We start from the raw sequence: 21,557 nt of genomic DNA on the forward strand, positions 1-21,557 counted from the left end.
TGATTTCTTTTACCAACTCGAGAATCTTTTGTGAAGGCTTCAGAACATCTGTGCACACCATTATGTCACCAGTATAGGCTCTAGAAAGCAATTAGTTGCGGCATTCACGATGCAAAGGTCATATCCAAAAGGATCACACGTCGGTCATTCTCCAGCAACAAACCACCTCCGAAGATTATGTCGCCGATCAGAAAGAACAACTCGTCGGACTGGCCAAATTACAGACCTTACGGCTTACCACCGGATGAAAGCTAAAGTATGGTACGGGAACTTAAGAAAGAAGATCGGAAGCGCTGGTGTAAGTTTCGTTAGCACCTTTCACCATTCGACCCGATAAATTGGATATGGAACGCCTTGGAAAGTATTTTGGGCCAAATGTTCGCCATAAATCGGGTCATACACCGAAATGCGTCCTGATTGGCCAACTGGCATTGCATAATTTCTACAACATTGCGCTCTCATTGGTCGTGTGCCCAATGTTGTGTGAATTATCTGAAACCATTGGCTCTATGGGGAGCTGTTGGAGCCTGGCAAAACCAGCTTTGGAGATATACAGGACAGAAAAAAACGAATATAGCAAACGTAATCGGCCTTTATGATAACACACAGGAGAGTAGTCGTCTTTTTGAGGCAATGTGTGGAGAAGTAAATTCGAGGACATTGTAATAACGACCAGGTATAGAGACTATGGAGCACGTAATCCTAGACTGCACGGCACTTGGAGGCAAAAGGACATGCTCTCGGTTTGTGCACCGCCGACGGAGAAGACTTAACGGTGATGGAGATCGAAGCGAAGGTTAAAACACAAATGCAGAGGAGCCAGGAAAAGTCCCGCAAACGAACAAACAATTCGACATCGAAAACATAACAGCTGATTTTGAAACAGGACCAAGTACCATCTGTGGTGTGTCATATACACCTGGAAAAGACAGCGCCTACAAGTTCAACTCAAAAGGAAAATAGGGGCGTATTGTACACACCATGGGTAAAGAGGAATAACTTTAAACCGGAACAAAGCCTGGCGAAGAAATTTTTGAGCACGTCCGCACAGTTCATAGAGGCCCACCAGGGGTGCACCAACAATCCCATCCATCCAGCGTCGCTAGCGGACAGTGTACCCAGCATCAATAAATCATTTCGTGCTGTGACGATTAGCATAACTGAAACATGCGTGCGCATTGAGCTTCTGGTGCGGGTACGGATTTTTATACGCGCACTCATCTCTAATAATAGGAACCTCTGGACAACCACACAGTGCGCAACGTCAGGTAGGGGGTGGGGATTTGTCCCCCCGCCACTGTTGCATGTGCCGTCATGTGGATGGATGCTTCCTGAATGGGGTACGAAGACACGAAGCCACGTTGATACGATTTCTCATCTTGCGCATGCAGTTCCGCCCAACGCCGCCGCACCATGTGTCGGCGGTCGCCGCCCCCTCTCCATGCCACCACACGCGCAAGGGTGCGCTCCTCCGCCGCCGACCATTTCGGGCAGGCGCTGCCGCCGCCAAATAAAAATCTGCCTGGCACGTAGATGGGTAGAAATCCAGCGAACCGGTAGAGAAGTACGAAGGGAGTTGCCTCAGGACAGGAGCCGCCTATATTTCGAACAGAGACTGTTCTTCTTCCAGGCACGTAGCTCTACTTCGAAGGTGCTGTTGCTGCTGAGCAGTTTTGGGATGCAGTTTTGTTTCGTTTCGGTTTGTTTGGCAACGCGACTCAATCCGCTGCGTAAAAAGTTTCCATCTCTCACAACGTATACATTACGTGTGAACTGTTTCGCGAACCGGTAACCGCCTAATCTTTTTCGGTTCAGGTTCGGTTTAGCGAAAAATACGGGTTTTTACCGTTTTTCGGTTCCAATCTCTGACAATCAACATCTTGCAATAAATATGTAAACCACACTTCAAGTATATATGTTTCTCATATTGACCACGTTTCTCCATTTTATTTGTCCTATACCAAACCCAGGTCACCACCTAGATTCGTGGTCCCAACACGGATTCTGTGGCTCTGACCTAAATGTCATATACATGTTGTTCTATTCTAATCTGTGGAGCGCACACGCAATTATGCGCGCCTGAACCCCTAGCTTTGAAAATGATGATCCCAAGATATAACGACGACGATGATGATTAGTGACAGCTTCTGCCGCGGGCGGTTTCTGCGCCTGGAAGACCTCAAAAGGGCCAGCTCGACGGACATCGCATGGTTGCCGCCGTGGGGCTCAACTGCATGTAAATTCCTTGTTGGCCATTGGGCTTTGTTGTTCAGATTCCTGCTGGTCGGGTGTTATGGTTGACTCATGCTGCGCAAAGACGCTCAAGTCGTTTCAAACTCTGATCCGGTAATGCAAAGGTATGTTCTAGTCTCATTGCAGAATTGTAGAGTTTACAGAAAAACCGAAGCAAATGATAGTGCTTCGAATGGGCAGACGAGAACGGTGAATATTTGTTGAACCAATTGAAATCTGAAAGGCATCGCGGTTGGCCGCAGAAAAACGTTCGTTTATCGAAATTGAACCTGCTGGCACTGCTGGCCTTGACGTTTCATTACCTTGCGCATTGACCTTCAGATGGCGCAACGGCTATATGACGTCACAAGAATAAACACGGTATGGAACGATGAGCAGTGGGGAGGCCTGTGTTTGGCCAAGTAGTGCTCATTTCCAAAGTTTTGCCGAATTTTTACCGTTTTCGTCTTCTTTTTGTTTGTAAGTGGCCTAAAATGGATTCGGAGGACGACAACATTTACAATACCGATTCTGGGAACGAATCTAGTGGCGAAGAAGATGACGGGCTATCCATTGGTTTGGAACCAGAACCGACAACGACCAAAGAAAAAATGGAAATTGAAGACTTTCCCTTCGATGTCCTAACCACAGAAGAAATCGTGCAACACATGATAGACTGTATCAGAGATGTGAACAATGTCGTTGAGGTATGTTTCAGGTGGGCTGCGTTGTCATTCAGTTGTTGTAGGATGTTAACCCTAAATTAGATGGTGTGAACTCCGGTTATGTCGATGTTATTCAACAAATTGATGAAGAGTATCGGATAAAGTACGATGCTCGTAGCGAATGCCGCCAAACTATCGATGGCAGCTTTGCACGATTTGGTGACGCATAGCGTCATGGGTATATCCGACACATGAAACGATTAGCTGGAGTGAGCTGCTTTGCATGCCGCTTAAGATGTCTTTTCTTGTTCTCTTACGTGCCTCTCACAATATTCCCTTAAAAACGGTAAGCCTGACGCAACTGTCAGTTATGGTGGCTAGTGCTCCGTATTTGTGTGCAAAAGTATAGGCTGACATCCCAGTATTAAATCTTTTGTACACCTAGTGCTGGTCGTTTTGTTAACGCTAGAAACTGGTTTCCGAAGCGACTCAACCTTGTAGGTAGCATTCGATGAACGCGATCCTATTTTGATGCTGGTGGTCTTGTCAAACACTCGGGTGGGTTCGTGGTGTACTCAACCAAATAAAAAGTGAAATCGGTGCCTGTTGTTTGACGTACTAAGGCACCCAACAATGATCTTCGCGATGACACATTTCGTAGCAGATGAGATGCATAGCAGGCGGCCAGCAGTATTGCTAAGTAATAGCAATACATGTTGACATAACATAGCAGGACACAAAGGGTATGTTCAATGCAGCTTGCTACTACTTACTATTAATCTACTATTACTATAAATCGTAATATCATCAACTCTGTCTACCATAAATTTGAAAGAAGTCGAGTTAGTCCATTGTCTGCTGTGTGGGAAATGTGTGGGTGTCACATACACTGTGAACAGTCATATACTGTAAATGCACCAACATAATGTGCTTTGATTTGTCATAATGAACTAATCTTTTAACATTGACACATGGTATAGTGATACTGCTAAAACATTTCTGAAGGGCAGTGGCATAGCCAGCAAACTATTTTGGGAGAAGTTTCCCTCTCTCAAATGCACTACCAAAGGTAAAATTTGTTTTGGGGTTTGAATCCCCTCTGGCTTTGCCACTGCTGAAGGACTCAAAACGTGCCATCGTGTTGACACAGTAAGTGTTCTCCTAGATGTTTCTTCCATTTGTCATGCCAAGTGCACACATTGGAAAACTAGAATGATAAATTATGACTTGTTATGACTTATGACCATTAAACTCCGAATCATCATCATCGCATAGCTTGTAGAATTAGAGTTTGGAAGAAAAAGTTCCATTGACTGCCAGTCTAGTGTAAAATGAGCAGGAAAATCCTTGTTGAGAATTGTCTACAGCGCATAAACAAGCTAGATGAATGGCACAATCCACAATGCTTGCATTCAAAGAGCACTCTACAATGTGTTTTCTTATGTTCTATGGCACGTTCTTGGTTGTTGATTCTCCTACGTATCGGAGTAATGATGCTGTCTGGCTTTCAGATCCCTCCCACTACAACAAGGATATTGTTGAACCACTTCAAATGGGATAAAGAGAAGCTATATGAAAGGTGAGTTTGTCTCAAATTGAGTATCATAGATAGTATAGATGGTAGTGTAAATAGTATCACAGAAATTCAGGAAGGCATCACTGACGTGTCTTTTTTTTTTTCACCATCGTAGGTACTATGACAGTGATCAGGAAAGGCTCTTCAAAGAGGCTCACGTTGTCAATCCATATAAAAAACCGTCAACTAAGTCTCAGAGGGTAAGCATCTAATTATAGTCCCAGTGTCGATACCTTATGATCAGACCGCAGATTTGTATGCACTAAAAATGGGCGAAATATGCGCGCCATTATGCGCCAAAAGCTTTAAAAGCGTCAACTTGGAAACACATTTATTTTGGCGACATCTGTCAGTTCGTACTTAGGGTTCTTTATTGGATACACTGCGTTATAGTGCGTTCCCACTCGTGGTTACAGCACAATTGTCTCAATCTGCACGGAAGACAACCATGTTGAATGTTTACCTCACATTTACATTTGTATCCAGATGTATCTAGCGTGCCTTCCTCTGATCTCGCTGTGGTGTCGTCACCCAATAGTTTTCATGAAGGGTACACCAGGTCACTGTGTATTGAAGCTTGACAAACGACCTGCACTAACACTGTCTCCCTCTGCTGTCTTCTTTCTGTATACTGACTGTTGCAATATTCTGAGCCTCAGATACACCGCTGTGCCAACAGGCAAGGTTTTTGTTAAACGCACATCTTGACGATCCAAGTATGCATTGAAGCAAAAACATGCACTAACCTTGAAACTATGAATGCAACTCCAATACATGCAGATGTCCTCTGTTGGAAGGAAAAAAACATGCAAATCCATGTCGGGTCAAGCTTATGATATTTTCTCAGCATCATTCTTTCATACTCCAAGCTCCTAATAAAGACACAATTAAATCGCGTCTACTCTTACCCTCTTTGAAGTAGACAATACTGTACATTTGATTCTTTGGGTGAAATATCGTTTGTAAATTTAGGATAAAAATCAGGTTGTTAAGTCTAAAATTCAAGGTGAATATGGGCGCTACTGAAGTATTCGAGTGTTATCATACCAGATCCTATCTACAATACGTACGTCCATGCAAGGAAAAAGTGTATCTACAATACAAATTCACACTTGGTGAAAAGGTGTGTATTGTAGTATATGGGTTCAGTTCTGCAACTTAGTGCCGTATAGACGTATGAAGTAATTTAGAGTTGAGGAGTAAATTGAATTCTTCAACTCTATCCTGAGCAAAATGTGTTGGGATAAGCAACTCCCTCATTGCACATGACCTCTCCAAGCAATGTGCACAACTGTGAAATGTTGCACGAATTCTGGCTGTACATCATTTTGAGAAGTGACTTTATGCATTCCATGTTTAGATTGTCTCATGTGTACTTTTGTTTTGCTTTTTAAAGAAGTCAATCTCTGGCCGGCCCATGGCATTGGGAATGGAAGACTGTGAGATCTGTCTCCGAGACTTGCCTAACACGGTACGTGGTTTACACTTTGTTCACCCAAGCTGGAGTCACCCAAGGAACAGCAGTCTCTTCTTTTGTGGCCAAATCTATATTTGTCACCTCAGTCACCTGAGATACTGCACACACCTTTGTCCTTGGGCTCATTCATAAAAACCTGTAGAGACTTGTTCTCGGGATGGTGGTTTTATGTATTAATTTTTCTGTCCCGCTGGTCATAGTAGTGACTGCTGTGAGGGTTATATGCGCAGGAAAAAGAACACTTCACTTCACACACGCTATGTAAACAAACAAGATGGTGCATCAGTGAAAGTGGATACCAACAGGAAGATTCCTTTTCAGTGGTGCGCTAACCACAATATGGCAATGAGAACAGATCACGGAAACTATACAGGAACACCTAAGAGACCTTCTTTTAAGCTTGTTTTAAACTGCGCCAGGGGCAGGAACATTCTCGTTAAAGTTAGAGCAAAATGCTCGCTATACTTGATACATAGAGCTAGCATAGTTGATAAGTGAATAAAGCAACACATTAGTGTGAGTATTCTAACTGCGCCGAGGAGTCTCGGTGAAAGTGTCTGCATATTCAACCTGTTGAGAATACTAGTATGTACGGTGACCCTAAAGGGAACGCAAAATTTGATGGAATTATCCGAAGGTGGAATTAAAGAATAGGAGGAAAAATGGACGAGGTGAATGTCCACTGTCCCTCACACTTGGACAGGACAGGACACATTGCATCTTGCACCTTTTCGTCAATCCAAGACAGCAAATATCAATGTCCAGCAACATTGTTATCCACTTGCACAAAGTGATCGAACCTCGCCAAGCACACGTTTGATATCGCACTCCTGTTGCACCGACAGATTCCGAACGAAAGCCCTGAGAAACGTGAGAGAAAAATACGAGAAAGGAGGAACTCTCAACACCAAATGGATTGAGTTTTAGTACATGGGACGTCTTTGCCTATGTAACGGATAGCATTGGTGGTTCTGCAGAACGCAAAGATGATAGCGTACAATGCACTAAAACTCGTAATTATCGGTACGGATCGGTACTGTTCAGTTGAGCTTTAGCATGAACTTTTGTGTACGATGCAACTCGGGACTGCAACTAGTTCGTGGACGCATCGATCGATCGAATCGAGCAATGTGAACTGCTTTCACGTTCGAAATAACAAAACTTTTTTATCGATAGAAATGTATGAACTCATCATTTGACGGGACAGTCAAATTTGATCGAAAAAAGCGAAAAAACGTATTGAAAGTCGTACTAACGGAAGTCTACTGCATGATTATAAAAGCAACGGCGATAAAAGTATCTATCGTAGAACATTCCAACAATCTTCCTTTGCACATGCTCAACGTGAGAAGCCCGTCAGAGATAAAGTTCCAAATCAGAGGCAAATTCCAGTCTACCGCGCACTAAGAAACACAGTGACACGAGATACACGAATAAAACCGGAAGTGAAGCGAAAATAAAACAAAGTGTACGAAGCGCAGAATTACAGATAGTAGAAACATGTTGGCGGAAAAATAACTGATTATCAATGAGCACCCCAAGGTCATGCAGCAGTTGGACCCTTTCAATAGCAACAACCTCGATTAAGTAACTATACAACAGTGGATCACACTTTCTGGTAAAAGAAATCATTTTAGTCTTAGATTGGTTTAAAGATAAACCATTGACTGAGCACCACCTTACAATGAAACAGGAAATAGCTTTCAGTAGAAACTTTTGTAATTATCTTGATGTCATCAGCAAAGAAGAGTACATTGCAATGCTGAACAACAGATACCATATCATTAACAAAAACAAGAAACAAGAGTGGCTACTTCCTTGTGGGATGTTGACACAAAGCGAACACCATCTTGATTTGTACGATAGGATAGGTAGCTTAGAAAGATGGAAGCTTACGTGACCTTGTCCAAGGCTTTAGTCATGTCAAAGTAGACTTGCCCCTCAAAAAGCTCATCTTTTTCGAGAAATATTCAGGGAGGCAAGTACACAAAATCATTTTAAAAAAGTCGCGAAACAACAAAGTAAAGAAAGAGTGCGATAAGTTTTTATATCAGTAGGTGGAACTAAGGAATATTTCCACTGTTCAGGGAATACACCAGTCGATGAAGTTCAAAAGGTGGCACAATGCAGGGGCAAGTAAATCTGCACATTCCTTTGCAATGAAGTTCGGGATGCCATCGGCTCCAGCTGTGCGCTTAGGTTTCAGCTTTTTGATAGCATGATTGCACGATTGACCAGCTTGATTCAGGTTTCAGCTGATCGCTCTTCTGACTCAACAGTAGGCACACATGACAAGAAATTGTCACACTGAAGTGTATCGGTCAGTACAGGTTGTGAAGAAGAAACGTTAGAAGAGCCAGTCAAAAGATTACCGTCATGTCATAGAGAACTGGTATAGATTTGATGGTGTCTGCGCTCATTGACAAATTTCGAGAAGTCACGCAGTTTAGGAGATAAATTTGTCTCTACATATGCAAGGTAGAGAAACTTATCACGTGAGAATAAGTTGTTCACTACTCGACACTCGGTATTTTCATACCAGGTTTGCAATTTAGATTTTTTTATACGTACGCCGGTAGTGCAACTTTCGTCGTATGTAATATGCAAGGTCTTTGGAGAACAAAGTTTGATATTTCATAGAGCACGAGGATTGCAGAGGAACGAAAGCTTGAATTCTGTCAACTTTGTCGCTGCTGACTCGACACAGTCATCAGTAAAACCAATCATGATCACGGACATAATTATATAAGGGTAAATAATCACCATTGCGGAAAGAAGGTGGCTGTGGGTAGTGGAAATGAGGAGGTTGAACATCACTCGATATGTCTTCAGATTGACGAGTTTGCAAGTGCAAGATCAAGTACTATATTGCCAGCGCTATTACGTATGCGGTTATACTGCTGCAAAGCCTAACAGTGCATATGCCCTCATGTTCAAATCAGTACAGGGGGAAGATATGCAACCAAAATTCCAGTCATGGCCAGGAATATTAAAATCACCTTAGAAAAGTCAATTTTGTTCGTGATATCACTAAGTGGCAGGAAGTAGTAGTTCCCTATCAAAACTCCTCATACGATTCCAACGAGGACTCGCCTTCAAAGAAACATGGATGGCGACCAGGACTCCCTCTCTGAAGCACCGACCAGCGCTGACACAGACAGGCTGGGGTCAAGTAGTTACTGTCAGAGATTGTTGGGTTAAAGTATGAAGCTCCAAGGTTTATTGACAGTTTTGAGCAGAAGAATGCTGTATGACTCCTCTGCACTGGAAGGGATGCAAACAGCCTTGCCCATGATCTGACATAAGAACATGTTTCTTTAGGATGACAACCTGAATTCATTGTGTCATATTGTATCATATACAGCACACATAAACAAAAGGGGAGGGAAGCTACAGTGTCGACAACCAGCGTGAGAAAAACTCAATAGGCTGCTTGTCACATCGGTGTAGAAGAACACAGGATCCCTTAGACTGATAGACACAACTTGTTGGAGGAAAGTGGCTAAGTGACCTTCTTGAATCAAGCCATTTTACTGTACAGGGTTACACTGAATGCATTTAAGTACAGAATTACAGGGCCATACAAAAACTTGAACTCCACTTGAAGAAAATGCCACACAGTTGACGAATGAAAAAAATATTGAATAGCAAATGCACCACACTGATTTTTCGCACTTATAGGAGCCACGAAATTAGTCCAAATAATGAAGCGGCCTGAATTTTTAGTGAATTGCGTACTTATATTTCGGAAGAATCGGTTCACTCAGAATATTCAAAGTGAGTCAAGAAATAAATATGTGTCTATCATCACTGTAGTCCCCACAGCAAGGATTGTTCACGTGGAAGGGGGTTCATCAACATCATCTTCGTTGCTGCCATTGTTTACACTTTTTTTTATGGTGGTGCTGAAGAAGACGATGACACTATTGCTACTGAAGTGTCAAATGGCACATTAGTCACGATCTGCCTCCACTAAACGGCGTCTATTGTAGTAACATCATCGACATCCTCACTTGAAGTTTCTGATACTCAAAGGTACTCATAGTCCAAGATATGCGTATTGATAGATCAGTTTTGGTCGCACTCTGCACTTGTGCACATGCGTCATGGCAGGAATGGCAAATGGTCTTCATGTTGTAAAATCTGTCTGGAATATCGGCCGTGGGAGTACATTTTCGTGCCGTATTTCTGGCGCTTAGGAGTCAGTAAAACCCAAAAACCATGCAGGTTTGACGCGACACCAGTACGAGTAATGAAGCATGTCTTCCGAGGAAAGGTTATTAGTATTATTGAATGCGGAAGTACGTTGGTTTTATGGGGCGTTTGACTGTGCTAATAGTTTTGTCAGAAAACTAGAAAGTCGGAATTATTGGCCAATAATTATGATAGCTGGAGTGCAGAACTTCATGCAAGTGCACGTTGTCTGGAAATGAGAAAGAAAAGAATACAAGTCTTCTATGGTGCATATAATGCATGTTTGGCATGTTATGGCCAAGTGCGAGAGCTTTCGTCATCTTTGAGAAGGTGTGTTTTGGGAGGGGTCTGGTTGTGTTGCTGCTCAGCGCTCGAGGCTCATATCCTCACCTGGTGTCCAAGTAATAGACTGTACCCTGCATTCGCTACTTTTATGAAGACTAACAATGGCGGCTTTGTTTTACCTTTCGATCCTTAATAAAACGCCGAAATTTAGTCAGTTATGCATTGGACACACACTGGCTTTCGAAAAAGGAACGAGGAAAAACGTTGCATATATTCGAGTTTCTTACTGCATATTTACAAGATTTTTAATGTGTAGTTGCACGCATATTTTAGTGCATATTTATATACTCTAGTGATAACACTGAGATGGCCACACAGACAATACAGGGAGAGAATAAAAAGGGAGAATTCTATACCTGCCAGCCCCCAGATTATCCGGGAGACTCCCGAATTTTGTTCTGTCTCCCGATTGCACGGACGTGCCCTCCAAGCTTTTCTTCTCTCACTTCCTTTTAAAAGCTGTGCCAACGCATTCTGAAGAATTAGACAGCACGTAAGACATGTTTCGTGGCATGACCATTGCTAGAGGTTGCTGCAGACCACATACTATTTCATTTTGTTCGTGTCTCTCGATAAAATATGCTGTTGCCCTACCATCAGTCCAGTCTTGTACGATAGTTTTGTCTCCTCCAATGGAGCTCTCCAAACAGAAGGCATTCCTGCACGTGTTCCTTATACATGCCAAGTGGCTTTTCACGAGTTTTCTTGTTGTGCACAACCAGCCGCGGAGCGTAAGCGACCACGTGTAGCCCTGTTCCAGAAGATTCCACTCAATTAAATTCAATTTATTGGTTTACCACATTACATGGTGGGACAGCAAAGCTAAAAGTTACCGGAAATAACTTGACAAGGCTCTCCCGCCCAAAGTTTCAGCAGCGTACATCATTTCATATATTATACGTGCAAACTTAAAAGAACAATGTACAATAACTGGGTATAAAGCTTCTATTTCTTAACAAAAAGTTTCAAGATCTTTTTTAGTACGTATATTTAGAGTAGCACTGTTGTCTTTTCCGCTACCTTTCAAGAACACTTGTGTCGCCTCAAATCGATGTTGACAGCGTTTGAGAAGGCAGGCCTACAGTTGACACTTTGACTTAGAGAAATTAAAATGCTACAGGAATATCTCCAGACCCGGAAAAAATGAAGGCCGTTTTCCAAAGAGCTTGGAAGTTTCCTCGGGCTATCGTCATACTTGAGATGGTTTATTAAGGGCCGTATTGTGGGACCTCTGACAGACCCCCTTTCTCTGGACAAGAACTTTGAATGGGATTCCGAATCTGAAATGTCACTTCATCCTCCGTCATTTCTCTCCGTCACCCAACTACACACAGATGCTTGTGGCACAAAGACCTCCTGATGTACCAATGGAGCACGTCATTGCATATGCCAGCCACACGTTGACTAAAGCTGACAAGAATTATTCCGCAACCGAAAGGGAGTGCTTAGCAGTTATTTGGGCTATACATAAATTCTACCTCTACCTACCTCTATGGCTGGCACTTCTCAGTGATAACTGATCGTCAAATTGGCTCGCATCGTTGAAGGATCCTTCTGGTCGTCTAGGGCGCTGGGCTCTACTACTTCAATATAAGTCCGGACGGAAACACCAGGACGCTGATGCCCTTTCTTGGTGCTTGCTTGGAATGGGGAACTCTGACACACAGCTTTCTTGTGCAGATGTTATGTGCTTATCCCAGCTTGACACACAAACCTTTCCCTCTGAACAACTTCAGGACGAGGCAACTTTCATCCGTCACCTCGATGGCACTGTTCCATCTACAGACAAAAAGCTCATTCATAAAAATTGGGACAAAAAGAACTATTCCCCTGAAGGCTCCCAACTTGTGTTAGTTGTTCCCTGCCACCTCTGGAATGCTATACTAAAAACGCTTCATGTCTTCTTCAAAACCTACGAGCGTATTCATTGAAAATTCTTCTGGCCGTGCCTATACAAAACCGTCCACAAATACGTATTGTCCTGCCAGCTGTGTCAACAACGGAAATCTCCTTCCAGTCAGCTTCAGTCGCTACCCCCCCCCCTTGAACATCCATTCCACTGATGTGGACCTTTTCGGACCACTTTCTCTATCAACTTCTGGCACCCGGTGGAATGTAACTGCTATCGACCACTCTACCAGGTACGTTGTAGCATCCGCTCTTCCTACGGCGGCCGAGGTTGCTAACTCCTCCAGCACGGGGCGCCAAGAGTCCTTGTAAGCGACAGAGGCTGCCAATTCGTTGCCCAGATTGTTAAAGAGATACTTTCCAGCTGCTCCGTTTCCCACCATTTGAGGTGGCCTTATCACCCACAAACAAACGGTTGAATCACACCCTAGCAGATACGATCTCATTCTACATCTCACCTCGGCAAGACTTACTTCAGTTTTCGCCTACAATACCGCAGTCCACGATGCGGTTGAGCCCATTCTTACACGGACGTGCATACAATCGACACCCTTTTCCCTTATGTTCCTGACATTGCCAACCCGCGAATGCAACTTGCGGAGCAGACGAGTGCCCACAAATCGTCCGGATATTCCACGTCCAAGCACTTAATCTACCATCCGGAACAACTTGTTTGGCTGTGGGTTCCTCTACGCAAGTCTGGCCTGTCTCCTACGTCAAAGTCATCTGGCAACACCTCATTCAACCTCTGGAACTTCCTACTGACCGTTGTTGCCGCTTCACTGAGTCTGCACGTTCCCCGTAAACCCTCCAGGATGCCTCCTCCTCTGCTGGGGGGGAAACTGATTTCATCATCATTGATGATCTTCGTTACAATAAAGCAATATTTGCAAAAACGCACTGCATTATGCGTATGCACTTGACATCGTATTTCACAAACAAGTTCATAAAGCTTGGTGAGAGAGGTAAAGATTGGGAGCATTCTCTGTCTCCACAAAAACTTTGCGTTCTGGATTGACGTTGGTCTTGTGGTGTTAAACCGACAGATCTTATATGTTTGTGGCCGTATCTTCTCTTCTTACAAATCTACTTATGCCACGGCTGGAAATACTGGGCCGGGACGCATAAAACACGAAGGCCAAGGACTGGCCGTTTGTTCCATCCTTATCAGCGACGTTTTAAGTCATTTCGAGCAACAGGAGTAGAGACACGTAATAAATTGAGTGACTCTGTGTACTTTCTAATAGTGCATTGGCTGCACACGACACCAAAAACCTAGGGTCGTGCAGGACTCTACTTCCAAGTCCATTTACCTCAAGTGACTATATCGGCATGTTGTGCGCAGTTCATGTACACTTTGTCAAATTTGGACTTTTCCTGAAGGAAAGCACCTGAAAATTTGCAGTGTAACCACATTGGTAAAATAGTGACGGTGAAATGGTTACATTTTTTTGTGTGTGGCTTTGCTACGATAATGCCACTCCTTTCTGCATTTCACTGTTGCGCTTGAAAAGTCCCGCTACACTTGAAGTAACGACAAAAAGTAAAAAAAACAAACTAATGGAAAACTAATTGGTTTACAACACCGTCGCTGCTTGCTCATCACAGAGTGGCGAGGGTGTGTCCCCCAGTTCTTTTTGTGCAAATACTTGCTGCCGAACTGAAGGTCCGTTCAGCTTCTGTGCTAAAAGAAACGATACATCTAGGCAGCGGCCACCTCCAGTCATAAAAAGGGCCATTTCCTTACGAAGGAATAGGTCACGCATGATGGTCTACACACGTATGATTTTCCCATCATTTTTGCTCTCACGACATCCCGGGACTTCGGGACGTAAAAAATTGGCCGGGATTTAGGATATCCCGATTGACAACCCTAGTTCTATCCTTAATTATACTTGCCTCGTCTGGGCTCCTTTTACGAAACAAAATATTGAAACTCTAGAGCGCATCCAAAATAGGGCTCTCAGGTTCGCTTATAATTGTTATAGAATATACTCAATCTGTTTCGGCGCTGAGGGTGCGCGCAAACATACTGCCTCTTGAAAAGCACATTGCTTTTTTCAACTAATGCGCAATTCACCCACAAGCTTTACTCAAAATATTATGCGGCCTTCTTCAGGTCCTCAGCGAACAAAACACTAAGTACGTAATGGAATAGATTGATTGGAATGGGCTTCCAGAACCATGTAATCAGTAGTGGTTCAGGCTCTGATTGTCCATCTGGTACAATAAGTCTTATCCAGAAGTTATCTTAAGTCTTATGCCATGCTTGTGCGATTTGTAGTGAAGTAGTTACCTAGTTCCGTGTGTGTTTTCCCTAGCTTATTTAGTTTAGATAAATTAGCGTTACTGCTTCTCCGAAGGGTTGCTGTAATTCATGCAGTGTACCACAGTAGATATATGTGATTAGTCTACTATATAGAAGCAAATTTTTGGATTTTGTCCCGTGTGCTGGTGCTGTTTCTTGTCAAGGGCTGGCAGTGTTATATAAATACATATGCACACAATTTTGGAGCGGATTTGAGGGGACACAGTGGGACGCTGCAGAGGTACGCCTCTAACTTTCATGTGACGTTGGCCTTCTTTGAAATTTGTACCGTATTTGATGTGCTTCTATCCCTTTGCACGGATGTAGTAAAAGTGTTTACTCGATTCTAACGCACATTACCTGCAAAGACAGATCTTTGGGAGCTTAATTTGACCTTTGTTGAGTGCAATGCCTAGTATTTGCGGGTGCCCAACCCAACAACGTTGGCAGGAGTGTCACGTTGAAAAAGATATTTTGTCCTTTTGATCTTTGTAGCCAAACCCCAGCCGGGTAAGTAGAGCCACTGCAACGGTGGACATTTCCAACGCCATCTAGATGAAAGAAGGCCCGATCATTACTTGTTCTAATCCCCAACTCCCACAACTCCCATGCTTTTGGTGCCCATTGTTTTTGGAGCAACTCTCAGCCATATGTTTTATGCACTTTAAATTGCAGCTGGATGACACTACATGTATGTCTAACAAAGTGTCCAACAGGCCTTCTTTTGCCTAGAAAGTGTTTACACCTTCAGTGAATGTCCGTCCATCCAGACACGGGTTTGACTTTGGTCAATGATAAAATGAAGGTGTGTGCGTTTCTATCGGGTAAATACATAATCTGTTCCATGCATTTTTAATCCAACTCTTGGGAATTGTTGGGCAGTCTGTACCCTGATAAGTGTACCACATTGGAAACACCTATTTCCTCTGTCTCTGTTAAAATGGTTGCTCTGGAGCCTCTGTACTTGTTAGAGTTATTGAGAACAATCACTAATGCATTGAAAGAATAAGTTACTGTCCATGCTTTTAAAATATATCAATTTACATTTACATTCACTTGTCCTACGGCATTGGGGATAACTTGCCAGCCTCTGGGAATGCTGCGTGACTTATGAGAGCAATATTGAATTTACGTCACGCGCAAAACATGTACGTACATACATTAACTGAACACGGGTGATTTTTTTATCCTCTAAAGTTGTTTTATAAAAAGGCTATGAGAGCAGCATCGATGTCGTTTTTGCAGTTGAGTTATGATGCTCGGCGGACATTCTTCCTAAGAAAGTATGTAGTAACTACAAGATGACTAATTACCTAAAATTCATTAATGAACCGTTTAATTAGGGGATTTTGGGCCAAAGTGAGAGAGGCACGTGTGTTGAAATATTGATTACCATATTTTGATTTGCAAATGATGAGAAGCACAGCGCTCATTCCACGTCTGAAGGCCACTGACCTGCTGGCCAGATAAGCCTCCTTTGGCAAATATATCTAATATGGTACAATGGAAAAGTAATTAGTTAACATGAACATCTGTGCTGCAGTTTTTTACTTAAGAAAACCTGTAAAGGATTTTAAAAAATGCCCCGTACAGTCGCCGACAGATTTTTCGGACGTCTACAGGCCATGAAATCGTTGAAAGGCATAAATTCACTTTATTTCACGAGTCTTCACTCAGAACATTCAAAGTGACTTAAAAAAAGAACGTATGCTTCGCAGTGCACTTGTACATGTTCATCACTGTAGTCACCACAGCAAAGATTGCCACCGTGGACTGCATCCGTGGACTGCATCCTCGTTGCTGCTGATGTTTTCACCTTTTTTTATGTTGTCAAATGGGGACGTCATTTGAGTCTCAGTCTTCACCTCTACATCGACATCCTCACTTGAAGTTCAAGTCATTTCAGGATTTCTATTACTAACGATACTTGTAGTTGACGCGTGTTGAAGATAAGCTCTTGCAGCACCATCTGAAACGGAGCGTTCGGTGTTGGACGATGTTTGTCATGCACATGTCATGTTGGGAATGGCCTTCATTTTTATTTCGTAACACATTACCAAGTATGATTGTTCCCAAAAATCATGCAGATGTGAAGCGAGACTAGTACAGATAATCAAGCATGTCTTCTGATGGATGCTCCCATTTATTGGGCGCAGAAATACGTTTGTTCTTAGGAGTTTGATGGTGTAAACAGATTTGTCCGAAATTCTGAATTTTTTTGGTCTGTATTATCGGTTGGCGACTGTATAATAAAGTGAAGAAATGCAAATGAGGAAACTTTTCTTAGGTGAAAACAGAAAAAGTAGAAGAATGATATTTCTCAATGATTCCTGCAAGTTTTGTCGAATTGAGTGTAACAAAAGAGTTTGGCCTTGTGTAAGTAATGATTTCGTTTGTGGTGCAGATGATGACAGGTCTGGCATGTGAACACCGGTTTTGCACAGAGTGCTGGAACCACTACCTTACAACCAAGATCATGGAGGAGGGAATGGGGCAGGTATGTGCTTCACCTGCACCTTGTCCATCTTATTGGTTCCATTTATTGGAGAAGGTGCTATGTGTAGTTTTGCCAATATGTGACTTTACTGGATCTTTTTCTCGCCTACACATACAGCCGTACTTCTTAACGTTAGCATTCCTTTTCGGCTAGCAAAGCGGGTGACTTTTTTTTCTCTTTCAGACTGTGTTTTCATGTAAAACCTGGTTCCACCAGATGTGTACCTCCCTCGAGTTTTCCGCTGTTTACCCAGCATTACGACTCACGTGCATCAAAAAGCACAAAAACACTGCCGAATATTGTGCAACATACACGTGGTAGGAAAAGCCCCGCTGTTGCTGGAATACATGCAGTATGTTGTAGAACTGATCCTGTCCACAAAACACAGTTGTTTAGCATCGTATTGTGTGCCAAGAAATGCGCCAAGTAGTGCTCAGTTTTATCCGTAAATTCTAGGTTACAAAGGTTGCGAGTAATATTCCTTATGCCTCCTCAAAGTCTCAAGTAGAAATTGTGAGCAATAAAATGGCTGTGTAGACTTCCTGATTGCACTGACAAGTAGTACTCTCGGTCATTTCTCTCCCATAATATTTGGTGCAAGTGCTAAGTCGCTTCTATTCACTACAGTCATACACACATGAGCCATGAGTATAGGCACCAAAATCCAGTTGATGACCACCAGTAGACCCACAAACTAGACCCCATTGCAATGGGACCAATTTAAAACTCAGCCTTCTGCCATATGTGCCAAAAGAAAGAAGCTGAAAATATGCTTGCAGTTGTAGCACAACTTGTGCAAGAAACGGACCGAGTGACACTCTGCAGGATAATAAATCCCCGCATTAAAGGGAATTACAGAGGATTGCACTGCGGCCACCGTGGAAATGCTTGAAGCAATGTGGCAGAATTGTGCCTAACATTCACAGCTTCACAACCACCGACCCATACAGCCCTGACCTTTGACTGTCAAGAACTACAAGCAGATAGTGAAAGAAGATATACCGTGGTCTGGAGCAACAACTCACTTTGTCTCTCCAGACCCATCACTTCCACACGTCTCTGTTCCACGTACTTGATTTTTACTGCCCAAGATCCTCATCTCCCTCCTGGAAATTCAAGGAAGTACTAATGAAAATCGGCCAGTTTGCTTTGGATGTGGACGTGTAGGTTATATCCGCAAGTATATATATAATAACTAGGCGGAATCGGGTTTAACCCGAAAAGTCACTTCCTACTTATGATCCTTCTCCCTATGCTGTGCATTAAAGCCCAACTTGGAATATCCGCACTAGAATGGTGACAGTGTCGCCCCCTATAGGTCGATCTCGCAGCGAATACCTCACCCTTATTTACTGGGTGCCGCCATTTTGGAGAAACTTGATTGATATCACTGGTGACAGGTCAAAACGACAGATTCTGTGCTCACTTTTATCGATGCCATCTGCATGGAGAGAGGCATGTTGGGAAGACTCAGAACTGCAGAAATGATTGCTGAATTGGCCAGGAGAGCGGCTGAACCACTTTGTTTTTTATTATTCGTAACAGATGGCTGCTGGAGTGAACTTTTGAGTCGCGTAACATGAGCAGATGGAATCAAAAGTGGACAAGATGTATGTATAAATAAAATTGAATTGTATAATGCAAAATCTTACAAACCAGTGCAGTCTTTCCTGCTAATCTCTCGGGGTCACGGTCTTACCTAGGCCTAATGTTAGTGACAAAACATCTCATTTTCGCGTAAATAATGATTGTGGAGTTAAAGATGAAGCCCATTTTGCAGATGCGTACATGAGTATACAGGGTGTCCCAGCTAAATGCGAACATATTTTTTTAAAATATGTCACTTTTTCCGTGATGAAATGTATTTCAATATAGTATATGCTGAAGGGCACTCCTTAGGAGGACATTAGCAAACTCCTAAGGCAGTGTCTTAATTAACTTAATTTACTTTTTAATTATAAAGGCTACGAAGTTGTCCCAATGAGAACATCTAGTCCTTTCGATCACCTGATACTGGAGCCGTTTTCAGAACAAAAATTGGTTCTATAAATCGTCCGCGAAAAATTGGTGAAGGAACACCATTTTTTTTCTTCATCTTCGGTATTTCCTTCTTTAAAAGCGATAAAACCCCCGTGCCTTGGAACAAGTCAAAAGACGACACAACACACAGGCACAGGGCTGTGCTTGTGAGTTGTGTCGTCTTACTTGTTCCAAGGCACGGGGGTTTTATCGCTTTTAAAGTATGCTGCACCGAACAGGCCAATTTTTAACCATTTTCGTATTTCCTTCACCCCCAGTGTGAGAGGGCGAAGGACAAATTTAAAATAATAGTGTAATGTGCCAGCTACCTTTGAATGGGTAATCTCAAATGGGCCTCTTGTCTGTGCCACTTGAATTGTGCTCACGTCGACCTTATTTCTACACCTACCCCTTTTTCCTCTTTCATAAGGGTACATGCATTTGTAGCCCTTGCATTGCATTTTGCATGCCCTTGTCAGCCATCTGTATGCCTTCCATGATCTTCCATCTAGATCTTCCATGACCAGTGCTGTGTGGAGGTGATATTATGACAAAATCAGGAGTGTTTCATAAAATGTGGTACAGATTGTGCTGTAGGATGGATGGATACTACAGTTACAAGTCAAGTCCTTGATGGCGGTCGACAATTTGCGCCAACAAACAATCAGTCAACGTAGTCTACAGGGCTCAATGAGTGTGTCGGACACGATAGAAAGTAACTGTTCTGAGGCTGAGACAAACAACGTGATGCAAGCCTCAAGGTGCCTAAGAACATGAACAATTGAAACATGATAGTCGTGGAGTACTGCCGCTGTCTGGCTTTTTCAATTGTGTAAATATAACAAACAACAAATGTGTTGTCGTTGTCCTGGCAGAGCAGGAAACAAGTCTCTGCTGTTTGCGTGTGAAATGAATTTCACTATGATTGTCCCGTCATAATGCGGCCTTTCTTGTTATTCTTCAGCGTGCATAATTTGCATAATTAGGTTGAACATGAGACAATTGATGGAACACATAGAAAGGATAACTCCATACAAAGCCTCAAATTGCCTAAGAAATTAACGATGAAGGATGGAAGTGACTGAAAAGGTTAGCCACCTTTATATAGGACTCGAAGCCACATCTTCCAAGGGTGCGTCATCTGAAGGGACAAAACAACCACTCCACATTCATACGACGGGATCAACGCAAGCGGTAATCCAGAAGTCCTACAGCTGTCTAGCCTTTTCAGTGACTTCCATCTTTCAGCATAATTAGGGTTATACCCGATATTAACCTCCCTATTCAAATCAGGAAAAAGTGGGTTTAACCAGGTATTTCCCCGAAAACTGCTGGACCAGGTGAATCCTAAGTCATCACAACTTTGGAAACTGTGTTGTAACTGCATAAATATGCAAATACAAACTGTCAAAACAGAGACCCTGCATAGACTAAGTCTACTGGTGTGTCATGTGTACGTATTATGCCTGATTCTATCCGATTCACCCAGAATTAGGTTGAATCAGGTTCAGTTCAACCTGATTACACCCAAATTATTGAAGCAAAATATAACCCGAAAGAGTCTGGCCCTATGCATAATGAGCCTACAAATGTGTTTCAGACAATATCGTGTGCGGCACATGGATGTGACATTCTGGTGGACGATCAGACTGTGATGTGAGTAGACACAGTGTGAAGGGTCTTTCCTGAAAAGTACTTTAATCTTCCAGAGGTTTTTGTCTTTTCAGGAAACTTCTTACGGATCCTAAGGTTAAGTTAAAGTATCAGCACCTAATAACCAACAGCTTTGTAGAGGTATGTGTCCTTAAGTTCATCCCCCCCCTCAGTGCTACAATTGTCTGCACAGTAGAACCTCACTGTATCATTATCTTCTCTGCATCAGTAGTTCATGGCTGAGGTTTTAACAGATTGTGACTGCAGGTTTACTTCACTACAACCATATTTTCACTATATAGAGGTTCTACTGTAGTGATGTTCGTTCTACATAGTGGTGAGTTGTGATTAGGGTTTGTGGTTTTCGGTGATTATATTTTCCGAGATATTACAAGATACGGTGAAGATCAGTGACAGAGATAAGATTTCCCGTTATTTCGTGATGTTATAAGCAAATTCAATTTTGTGCTACTGTAATTTGGTTTTGCATAAATTTTTGCCGTATTTTGGGAGGTCTCAAAAAGTTATATTCACTGAAATCTGAGAACCCTGGTTGAAATAAACAATGTGCTGGCAAACCTTTTTTTTGTCTTCATAGAGGATCATTTCAAAATGGCATTTGGGATTGCTCGGAATCATGATTTACTGGTTAAGGGACAGTTTGCATCAAACAATATGGAGAT

General features: G+C 42.7%; 1 protein-coding gene across 3 annotated transcripts in view; it reads left to right on the plus strand.

Annotated features, from left to right (window-relative positions):
- The first annotated feature begins 2,134 nt into the window (after window positions 1-2,134).
- The window catches only part of LOC135370066 (E3 ubiquitin-protein ligase arih1l-like), a 30,539-nt gene continuing 11,116 nt past the window's right edge, over window positions 2,135-21,557 (plus strand). Inside the window, exons 1-8 of one of the 3 annotated variants that reach the window (XM_064603758.1) lie at window positions 2,135-2,357; window positions 2,718-2,939; window positions 4,409-4,476; window positions 4,589-4,673; window positions 5,870-5,944; window positions 17,110-17,202; window positions 20,822-20,877; window positions 20,949-21,015. In XM_064603758.1, coding sequence (XP_064459828.1) covers window positions 2,727-2,939; window positions 4,409-4,476; window positions 4,589-4,673; window positions 5,870-5,944; window positions 17,110-17,202; window positions 20,822-20,877; window positions 20,949-21,015 — 657 coding nt within the window. In that variant the 5' untranslated portion in view covers window positions 2,135-2,357; window positions 2,718-2,726. Of the gene's footprint in view, window positions 2,358-2,559; window positions 2,614-2,717; window positions 2,940-4,408; window positions 4,477-4,588; window positions 4,674-5,869; window positions 5,945-17,109; window positions 17,203-20,821; window positions 20,878-20,948; window positions 21,016-21,557 lie in introns of those variants that run through there. The other 2 variants (XM_064603760.1, XM_064603757.1) reach the window with 2 other exon arrangements.

The sequence above is a fragment of the Ornithodoros turicata genome, chromosome 10, assembly GCF_037126465.1.
Source record: "Ornithodoros turicata isolate Travis chromosome 10, ASM3712646v1, whole genome shotgun sequence".
Classification (NCBI taxonomy): domain Eukaryota; kingdom Metazoa; phylum Arthropoda; class Arachnida; order Ixodida; family Argasidae; genus Ornithodoros; species Ornithodoros turicata.